Source organism: Nothobranchius furzeri, chromosome 1, assembly GCF_043380555.1.
Source record: "Nothobranchius furzeri strain GRZ-AD chromosome 1, NfurGRZ-RIMD1, whole genome shotgun sequence".
Taxonomy (NCBI): Eukaryota; Metazoa; Chordata; class Actinopteri; order Cyprinodontiformes; family Nothobranchiidae; genus Nothobranchius; species Nothobranchius furzeri.
This window is the reverse complement of record NC_091741.1, coordinates 62,041,047-62,052,149: the sequence shown is the minus strand read 5'-3', so window position 1 is coordinate 62,052,149 and position 11,103 is coordinate 62,041,047. Positions and strand designations below refer to the sequence as shown.

At 42.6% G+C, this 11,103-nt stretch overlaps 1 protein-coding gene across 1 annotated transcript; it reads right to left on the bottom strand.

The window, feature by feature from the left end:
• Window positions 1-4,879: 4,879 nt before the first annotated feature.
• LOC107372457 (piggyBac transposable element-derived protein 4-like) lies at window positions 4,880-6,025 on the bottom strand. Its single transcript, XM_070553354.1, has 2 exons — window positions 5,327-6,025; window positions 4,880-5,240 (listed from the first exon to the last, which is right to left on the bottom strand). Exons 1-2 carry the CDS (start codon window positions 6,023-6,025, stop codon window positions 4,959-4,961), a joined length of 981 nt encoding a protein of 326 aa, XP_070409455.1. The 3' UTR covers window positions 4,880-4,958.
• Window positions 6,026-11,103: the final 5,078 nt, after the last annotated feature.

Genomic DNA, 11,103 nt, shown 5'->3' with positions numbered 1-11,103 from the left:
ATTTGCGCCTGATGCGTTTCGCTGCATGCTGTGGAGCGGGGCGCTGCGCGCATCACCTTGTCCTCCGACGCACTGATCACTGATACGGCCACCAAACAGCGAGCGCTCCGCTGTTTTTGCTGTCGGTAGATCTTTTAGAACTGCAGTTCAAAGGTAACTCATAAGATGAATATATATGAACCCAGGTAGCAGTTTTTCTTTAGGACTGAGAGGAGATGCAGGAAGATAATAAACAGGCAGGACAGAAAAATAGTCAAATAAAAACAAGTTAGTTTTTGTACCTGGTGGTTGCAACAAACAGACACCATTGAAGGTAATCAGAAGTGAGGAACAGAAAATGAAATAATCATTTTAATGTTTAGAGCAGCAGGAACACTGAGAGGCTGCAGGCGCATCAGTGAGTTTGCGGCTGCTGTGCAGGGGGAGGGGGGAGATGGCTGAAGCAGAAACTACCATTGTTAAAAGAAATGTGTTTAACTTTGAAAATGTGGGCGCAATTTTAATTGTCAAAAACTCCAGCGAACCATTAGTTCATTTTGCTCAAATAGAAATAGAGGCCTGCCTCTAATACTGGCCCTCCTTCCAATAAAGGCCTGGAGCTTGATGAGCTTGAGTCAAATACAGGCCCCGGCCTGTATTAGAGGATTTACGGTAGAATATGTTTCCTTTCTAATGTGGCTGAGATCAGTGTTAAGGATTTGATGGAGAGCTTGATGCTCCTCCACGTCAAAGTGAATCTTGACAAAGTCAAAATTCTCTCCAGATGCCTCATGGGGATATGTTTCAGAGATGTCCATTCGGGAGATTTCAGGGATGACCTGGGACATGAGAGGGATGACCTGGGACATGTCAGAAGTATCAAATCTCTAGGCTGGACCAGGTTTGTCTTGAGAACCTACCAGGGGATCTGGTGGAGGTGTCTTAGGAGAGAACGGTCCAGCCCTTCCTGCTAAGGTCAATGCACTGAACCCACAGACCTGGACGAGCTTATGGAAAATCCCACTTTAAATGGGGTGGAGGTCTTAGATTTCACCTTTCCAGTGCCTATAATGCAGCTTTGAATCTCATTCCAAAGCAGTTTTATTCTAGGTCACACCTTCCTGCATCTAATCAACACAACGGCTCCCGCACAAAAGAGGCTAACGACTCATGTGGTAGAGGCAGCCAAACTCTCCGCCCTTTCTGGTCGGCTCATGGGTGCCTGGAAGAATGAAAAAATGAATGCAAATTAAAAGAGTTATTTTCAGGGCCAGATTTAGCCAGCCCTACAAAGGTAGAATATCGGGGGGGGGGGGGGGGGGGGGGGGGTCAGGTCTGGGAAATAATTTTTTGGGTGTCACATACCCCCAAATCGCTAAAATGCATAGAAAACTATGCTATTATCATTACAGTTCTTCTATCCATGTATCTATCTTTTCCTTTGATCCATTCCTTACGCTACCCTCTGCATTTCTCCAGGCTTGGGACCGACACAAATGGGACACTGGCTTGTTCCCTAATGGGGCTGCATTAATCTTTTTCTTTCTTTCTATCTATCTATCTATCTATCTATCTATCTATCTATCTATCTATCTATCTATCTATCTATAAATGTTTTCATGTTTTTATCTTTTTTATGTCTTTAATCTATTTTATCTATCTTATCTGTCTATCCTTCCAATTTTTATTTATTTTTTTATTTAACCTACATATTTTTTATTATTATTTTTTAATTGTTGTTGTTTTTATTTCTTTATGGCTTTTATCAGTCATTACAGAATCAGCCGTCTGCTTTTCTGTGCTAAAGTCCTAACAAATCCATCCATATCTAGGCTTGTTGTTATGGCCTTCTTGTGAGCCAGAATGACTAAATTTCTTTTTCTCTCATGTAGCATAGTAGGGCGGAATGGGGTATGGATACGAGACAAAGTGGAGAAAGAGCTCTTGCATGATGCTGCTGATATTCCAATCACAAGGGAGGTCCCATGCATGCGATGGAGCTGAGGAAAGACATTCTTATGCCATGGTCTGCGTCTCCCTCATGTGTCTCCTTGTGTTCTCCATCCCTCTCTAGGTTCTCCTTATGTGTCTCCTAGCGTCCTCATGTGTCCTTGTCTGCATCTCCCTCATGTGTCTCCTGGTGTTCCTCATGTGTCCCCTGATCTGCAGCCCTTTCCCCCCTCCCCAGGTATCCCCCAGGTCCTGTGCTCCCGTGGTCTCCCTTAGTCACACCTCTGTAGTATTTCTTTCTGTAGTTTTTTCCTATAGGTTCAGCTTTTCATTTATTAATCTCTTTAATTGTGTTTGTTTCCCCACCGGTTATTTAGTTCTCCTTCCTCCCTATTTATCTTGCTCTTGTCTTTAGGTTTTGTCTTTATTCTTAGGTCATGTTATTTTCCCCTCTTCTTCTCACTGATTAGTTAATTGTTTTTCACTAGGTTTCTCTCCCCACACACCTGCAGCTCATCTCCCTCTCATCCTGCCCCAGTGTATTTAACCCTGTCTGCGACTCAGTGTGTGGTTGGTTTATTATTTGTGTCAGCCTCGTCTCGTCCCCCTCTCTAGTTTTTTAGAATCTCTAGGTCTCTTGTGTTTTTGGATTCTCTAGGTTTAGTTAATAGGATTTTTGGATTTTGTTTTTTGGCGCCCTGTATTCTCTGGATTTACTCCTTAATAAAGGATTTTTACGTTTCTTCCACCTCCTGCCTCGTTTATCTGGTTCTGCATCTTGGTTCCTAACCTCTCTCCAAAACCACCTCGTGACATCTTATACCCATGTAGATATTTGTAAATGGTGGAGAGGTCTCCAAGCTCTACACTGTTATCATCATCAGTCTTTTTGAATTCTTTCTCCAACATTATTTTTGCAACAAGAATCTCATTGGAAAGTTTGTCACTGTCACTTCCTGCAAAGGACTTAACATGTCAGGATCCAGAAAAGATGGAGACTGAGGTTGAAGGCAGTTAACTGCTTTCATGAGATCGAGATTGCTTTTGGAGAATCTTGTCTCCATCTCCACAACAATGACTATGTCCAAAATGTTGAGAAGAGCTCTCTTCAGAGCCTGGCTAGGAGTTGTGGAGTCTTCTGCATGGCCCACAGTGGACATTACAACACTACCTGTTAGCAGAGAGCTTGCCTTTCTTCATCTTTCAGCAGCTGGTGAAGGCGTGCTGGTTAATATCTCACTTTCCTCATCTCTCATCTGCTTCAAAGCTTGCAGAGATGCACTGACTACTTCTGAAGCACAGCACAGGTCAACAGAATGAGACTGCTGCATAGAATTTGCAGACTTCAAGGAACCCAGAACTTTTGGGAGGAATTTTCCTATTTGAAAGAAATTGTGCCTCCTTAACATCATCAACAGTCCTGAGATGCTTCTGTACAGAAATCAACAGCAGCAGCTCTGTCCTCTGTAACCTCTGACAGGACACTCATAATAGTATCCTGATTCTCCACAAGGCACTTGGTCACATCATGGTGGCTTGTCCACCTGATCTCCAACAGTCGTTTCAGGGAGGGAACGTCATAGTTCTGTGAAACATAATGACGGTGGAAAAATGAGTGTAGAGATCCTGAAAGATCAAACAGGGTTTTTGCACATGGCTCTGCCTGCATTGCATGGACCACTGCCTAGTGCAGCTGGTGGTTGTAGCAGTGGATGTAGGGAATATGCTTCCCTACCTTCTTCTGCAGTAAGGCCTGAACCCCACCCCTGAGCCCACTCATGACACAAGCTCCATCATAGCACTGACTGATCATTTCAGCTGCACTATAGCCTGAGTCAGAGAGATGCTCAAGAATTTAGGTGGTAATAAATTCAGCATGACTGACTGATTCACCACATCTGTCCCTAGTTCCATCACTTTTAACCCTTACCCAACGTTTAAATTTTCTAACGTTAAAGTCATTAGAGCACAAAAAAATGCACTTAGAAAGCTTCCTTTAGAAATATTATATAATATTTCATAAGTCCCAATTTTTTTACATGAATTTCATCCTTGGCTTCAGCCCTAACAAAATATAATAAAATATGTGTGTGTTTCTCAGATTTAACCCCTTCATTGCTAGGTTTATTAGCAAAACCCGAAGTTTGAAAACTGTACAAAAAATGAAAAAATCAAATCATTTTTTGTGTGTTATGTCCAGATTAACTTTTTTGTGGGTAAGTTGTCACAGCCTTGGAGTGTCACAAATAGGCATAAAAATATTTTTTGCTCACTTTGTAGTTTTTGTGTAGTGTCACATTTTCTAAAATACTCACGTTAAAGTCATTAGAGCACAAAAAAATGCACTTAGAAAGCTTCCCATAGAAATATTATATAATATTTCATAAGTCCCAATTTTTTTACATGAATTTCATCCTTGGCTTCAGCCCTAACAAAATATAATAAAATATGTGTGTGTTTCTCAGATTTAACCCCTTTATTGCTAGGTTTATTAGCAAAACCCGAAGTTTGAAAACTGTACAAAAAATGAAAAAATCAAATCATTTTTTGTGTGTTATGTCCAGATGACCTTTTTTGTGGGTAAGTTGTCACAGCCTTGGAGTGTCACAAATAGGCATAAAAATATTTTTTGCTCACTTTGTAGTTTTTGTGTAATGTCATATTTTCTAAAATACTCACGTTAAAGTCATTAGAGCACAAAAAAATGCACTTACAAAGATGACCAGTTGAACACTTTATTAAAGCACACGAACAAAGAAAAAGTGTGTGTGTGTGTGTGTGTGTGTGTGTGTGTGTGTGTGTGTGTGTGTGTGTGTGTGTGTGTGTGTGTGTGTGTGTGAGAGAGAGAGAGAGAGAGAGAGAGAGAGAGAGAAAGAGAGAGAAACACAGAGGGGAGTGAGCTAACAGCTGCAGGCTGAGCACACAACTGTTGAGTGCTCCTTGCACACAGCCTGTCCACATGCATGGCAAAAGCGTGCATGCACGCTCCTCTTCCCTCTGCAAAGGTGGCATCTTTTCTTTGTCTGCTCCTAGGCTGGACCTGGCTCCACTTGCTGCTGCACCTCCAACAGAGCTGCAGCGCTGCTGGACCGCGGCAAGCGAGTGCGCCTCGCCTGGGCTGGTCTCACCATGGAGGTCCCAAGCTCCTGCAAGAACAGCCTTCGACGGATGCTCCTCTTCTGTTGGTTCCAGGCCGGTTCCACAGACAGCCACAGGACCAGGGCATTGTAGGCGCTCACATCTAACATGTTGCAGAAGAGCGACATGGGCCAACGTCTGGTCTTGCGGCGGCAGCTGTATGTTGCAACGAGCTGGAATAAAAATAAATGAATAAATAAATTACATATGCAATTAGGTTGGTGAATTATAATAAAACAAAATAAAATAAATAAATTACCTTGTCCAAGTTGTCAACTGCCCCTTTGCAGCGGTTGTAATCGATGATTACGGTCGGCTTCTGCTGCGGTCCCTCCTGGATCTGAACCTGATGGTGTTTGGTGCTGAGGAGCAGAACGTTCCGCCGGCGCTTTGGAATGTAGCTCACCGCGGTGGCGGTGGAGGTGAAGCCGAACAGGGAGGACAGAACCGCTCTGCTTTTCATCTGGAGCAGCTGTGGGGGCAACTCTGGCTTGTTGCGCCTAACTGTTCCCACAAGACAGATTTTTTTTTTTAGCAGCTCCTCTCCAAGAACCAGCGAGGTGAAAAAATTGTCCGTGGTGACAGTGCGGCCGCTCAGACCCTCCGTGAGTTCCACCACCCGCTTCCCTTGCCCCCTTTCTGCCGGGGCGTCTCGAGTCGTCTTGCCCAGATAGGGAATAATCCCCCAGGCATAAGAAGTGGCCACATCGCACACCACCCACAGCTTGATGCCATATTTTGCCGGTTTTGAGGGCATGTACTGCTTGAAGTTGCAGCGACCTCTGAATCCGACGAGCTGTTCATCAACGCAGACATCTTCACCGGGGTTGTAGGCGAGAGGGAGCCGGGCCGCCCAGAGGTCCCACACTTCCCGCAGGGGAGCGAGCTTGTCCTGCTGCACCAACCGGCGGGCTGCCCTGGTCAAGCGGTCATCAAAGCGCAATGTTGCAGTCAGCATGTGGAACCTTCCCAAACTCATCGTGGCTCTGAATATCAGCCTCCCCGTTTCCTCCCCCCAGAGGCTGGCAGATGATTCCCCACGGGAACGGTGCACACCAGCGAGGATGAGCAACCCAAACAATGCCCGGAGTTCCACGCGGTCAACGTCTGTCCAATCGTCATATTTTCTTCTTCCCTCTATATTGGTGTATTTTATTATTACATCTAGGATTGTTGTAGTTAAAAAAAAAATCGAAGCTGTCCTCAATAGTTTGGATGTAGCTGACAGCGAGGCGGGTGATCCCACAATGGCGGACGTCTGGAGCCCGAAAGGGGATCCTGGTGTCGGGTGTCGGGGACCAGGCGATCCCGCTCTTTGATTGCCACAAAGGATGGTCCCATCTCTCCTCTGCAGCAACCACCTCCTCATCTGAACCTTCTTCCATTTCTTCCCCTGAATCAGGCCCTGGGGTAAAGGCCTGATCTTCAGCCTCTTCATCCGAACAAGAGCTGTCGTCCGTGGATGAGGATGAGGCTGACTCTCCCTCTTCCTCAAGCTGCTGAAACACCTCCAGGGCTTCATTCACATTGAATCTTCTTCTCATGGTTGCGGTTCAAAGAAATGAATCCTGATCTGAGTCTCATATATGTACTTTTAGTCAATTGGTGCACCTGTGTAAGCTGCCCCTACTGAATGTAAACAAAATTCGATTCTGCAGGAATTTGTTTTGAAAAACAAATGTATGCCTTTGAAGTTTTTCAGCCTTCATCTTAGCTTTCATCCATGCAAATGCTTTGTACTTATTGAAATAACATTTTGCAAAAGTAAAATTGTGAATGAGTATCTGAAATTTAGCAGAAAATCCTTTGATTTTTGATATATAGCATGCCTTTGATGAATATTCATGAAGTCAACAGAGTGTGAGAACCTGTGCCCCCCCCCCCTACACTCCCATGGCCCACACCTGCTCAACCACTCCAGATAATGATCACAGATCTGTCCTTTGAAGATCTGTAAAGTGCTTTGATACCTACATACACGCATGCCTGAACAATCACACACAAAGGAACACATGTCAAAATGCTATTTTGCAGAATAAGCTAATTTTGTACATTCAGTCAGGCTTATTTTTTGAAAGAACACTGAAAAAGCACAATTACCAAAAATTCAGAACACACACATGCAAACTATTGTATGGCATCTCTAAATAACACACAAACCATTTTTTTGCAAAATATGTATTATAATGGGCAGTCAGAGGTAAAGAAATACAGCTAAATCATTCAGTTTAAATGCTGGGTCAGCCATTGCCCTGCTATATATGGAGAAAGTATGCCATGTAGTGAAAAACAGTAAAAACTGCTTCTTACATTTGTGATGAGACTGTAAACACGGGCACAATCATAATTTTTTTAAAATTATGCCAATATTTATGCTAATTAAAAATATATGATTTACATGAAAGTCAATGGCACAAAAAAATGCTTCAATGTGCTTAACTGTACAAAATGATTTCCACGTTTTAATAAAGTAGGTTGAATATTTTTTCAAACTTTTTTTTGTAATTCCTTCCAAAATACACATCCTCCATAAAAATTAGATAAATTGCATTAACATAGCCAAAGTTATTCACAAAAATACACGTGTTAGCACAAAAAATGCTCTAATGTGAGGTAAGGGTTAATGCAAAACCCAGCATAATCTGCTTTGTCATAATTATCGTTGATCTTTTTTAGAAGAAGCTTCCCCGCCCGGCAGCACACAGGTGTTCAACACCTGTCCAAGTTTTAACACAGAGCTTGAGTTGGATTAGTTCGACTCACATGCTGTCCTCTGCAGGAGCTACATACCTCTTCTCCAATGCTCAGTTCACTCTGGGATGAGCAGTAGCGTCACGCCCAGTACCAAATAAACAAATGCCCAAGCTGATGAGTGCACAACACAGTTTGAGTACGAATCTCCTTAAGACTAATTGATTAGCCAGTAGAGTACATACCACCAAAGCAGAGCCGATCACCTACTGAGGCACAGTTTGAATACAGCAGCTGACGTCAGAATGCAGTGTTTCCTTAGCATTCTCCAACAGTGAGCAGAGCTCCCTTTTATACCCATAGCGCCCTCATGAGTACGGGAGCCGGTATACGCCAACCCACCTAATATGGAGCAGGCTTATTTCGTCCTGCCACACCAGCCATGGTCTCCCATGATACCAGGCAGGGCAAAATGAGTGCATGTTCTTCCCAAAATGGCGCTTGGGGAAAACAAGAGCGGTGGGTTGGGACGGTGCGCTACTGTTCAGGCCTGTGTCACTCACAGCAACGGCTGGGTTGGTAGCAAAGGGGACAGCAGGAGGGGCTGCGGTGCTTGAGAAACTGGTTGTGGTGAGTTGAGAAGCAGCAGCCGACGAGCCGGCTTCTGCCGCTAGTACCTTAGCACTGTTGCTGAGTTTAGAAACCAGAAACCTGCGCATGTCGACTCGTTTCACTTCAAAAACAAATTAAAGAAGAGAACGAGGCAAACTAAAACCTTGAGAAAGAGTACCAAATAATTCCAGTGACCGTCAGAAGAAGAAAACTTCAACCAGTGGCTGAGCTCAGATAACAACGGTGTGTCTCTGTTCTGCAGCTGACTGTCTGCAGGGAGTGTGAAGCGACTGAGACACAGAGAACGAAGTGCAGTGGCTGGCCATATATATATATATATATATATATATATATATATATATATATAGATAGATAGATAGATAGATAGATAGATAGATAGATAGATAGATAGATAGATAGAGAGAGAGAGAGAGAAGAGAGAGAGAGAGAGAGAGAGAGAGAGAGAGAGAGAGAGAGAGAGAGAGAGAGAGAGAGAGAGAGAGAGAGATTTGGGATTTCTACATGTCATCGCATTTGGGGGGCAGTCACTATTTTTAGGGGGGCATTGCCCCTCCTTGCCCATACCTACATCAGGGCCCGGTTATTTTCTAATTTGCTTTGCTGAACCTGAATCATACATATGTTGTACTGCAATTTAAATGAAAACCAATGATGGGCGTTTCGACCACGCCAGTCATGTACTCTTAGGCACCCCAGAGAGGAGGGATACCCAGAGTAGTTTCTAGCCATTAAATAACAAGAGACAGCTACAGCTTATAAGCTTGACTCTCCCATATTCCAGTCAGAATTGACAAAGCTCGTCCGACGAGAAGCGAAACATCTTCAATAAAACAAAGAAGTCCAGTTGCCTTCTTTTGAATCCTTTTGGACTTGTGAACATGTGTTTGTTATTTGCTGATTTGCTAAAGAGATAATCTCTCAAATAAGCCCGCATTACATTCAGAATCCAACCAGCAAATCAAACTAGCAGCACATGATCATTATGCATATAGAAATGATTTTGAGGTTCACTGAACTCAGCAAAGACAAGTCCCTGGAAAATTACTTAGACAGGTGAAGCGTTTATCAATACACAAATCAATGAAATCCAAATTCTGTTTTATTATCAGGTTAAAGGTGTGACTCAATGAGATTCTAATGATTTATGGAGTTTAGCCACAACATCAAAAAAATCAAACAATAAGTGTTTTTAAAATGGTGATCATGAGAAAAAACTATAAAATTAACACACACACACACACACACACACACACACACACACACACACTTAACCTGAGTGATTATGATGAGAGATCCAATATTTTAACCAGCACGTGTTTAAAGTATGAATCTGAGGGATAAATGTTGGATTTTTTCATATTCACACAAACTTCATTTCAACATTCTGTCAAACAGCGTTTACAGTGCTCGCCATTGTTTAATTAAGAGGAGGAGTGTGTTACATAGGAGCACGCTCACTCTGGCTGGATGAAGGAACTCCTCCGCCGGGACTTGATTAGGTTTAAGAGACGAGCGTGGGTGGAGGAGAGGAGATATGCTTGCCAGAGAAACATACAGTGCTCCACCAACACTGAGCACCCTGAGGGAATCAAGGCAAAGAAATCCTCCTGGATTTTCTCTTTCACTCTCTTTTACTCTTTCTTGCATCCCCCCCTTCTCTCTCTATCCCTCTTTTTCATTTGATTGTGGTTATTCATCATGGAATATCCAAAACATTCAAAGCTCCTGCATGGAAATAAAGGCTTCAGAGCCTGTGAATAATTGGTTTCCGTGAGGTCCCACATCCCTATTGAACCTCCTTGACTTTCTTTCCCTGGTAATGGCAGTACATGTGATAAAAAGACAAGAAAAAACCCTGAAGACAAAGAGATCATGACACTTTCGATAAGACAGAGAAGACTTTGTATCTTCAGAAGATTCATGAAATTACAAGCTTTGGCTTCACTTTCATCCTTTTTTAAAAAGAATCAATTTAAGAAGTGTGGCATCCTTTTGAATGCACTCCAGGGGAGATGCTAGAGTCAGAGCAGGTCCGGATGACGGAATATTTAAAAGGTGCTTTAGGGATAGATTCACATTTTTCTGGATTTTCTGAAATGTATTATTCTTACAATAATATCACAACATAATTTATTATATCCATGCAGGAATGCCTTAGATGTATATCTAGTTCTCATTAGGTTTAAATTTATTGGAGCAAGATTCTGCGTGAACACAGTCTTGTAGAGTTTGATTATGTAAAAAATCAAAGAGCAGAGCAGAAATGTCACCAAAAACTGCAACTCTGTGATTCTATGGCAACAATGCTGAAAGGTTGTGAGAACTGAAGACAATTTTTGATAAAATCAAAAAGTTGCACATAAGCTTTCAAAAGATGAAAAATAATACTTTAGTGTCACTGTCACGTTTTACAAGGACAACAAAAAGAAACACAAGACAAGTGCAAAATGCACAAAGAATTTACCACTGGCCACAGATTTATCTGAATTTATTGCTCATTCAATAATAGAAAATCTGAGCTGAACATCACCTCAATACGGTCCACCTGTCGTAAATTTAGTGGATTGGACTGAAGAGGCACATACCTGCCACTATAAGGTCTTACATCTTAGGTGTGTTCTTGCTGTGTCGTTTCTTTAATTCCATGCTGTAGTTCTTTTTTAAAACACAGAGCAGTTCTGTGTACCTGTTTTCCCGCTACGTTTCGTTTGC

Coding starts and splice junctions, on each gene's coding strand:
- LOC107372457 (XM_070553354.1), bottom strand. CDS start 6,025: ATGCTGACTGCAACATTGCGCTTTGATGACCGCTTGACCAGGGCAGCC. Junction 5,241..5,326: donor CAGTTGACAACTTGGACAAG/GTAATTTATTTA, acceptor TTTTTATTCCAG/CTCGTTGCAACATACAGCTG.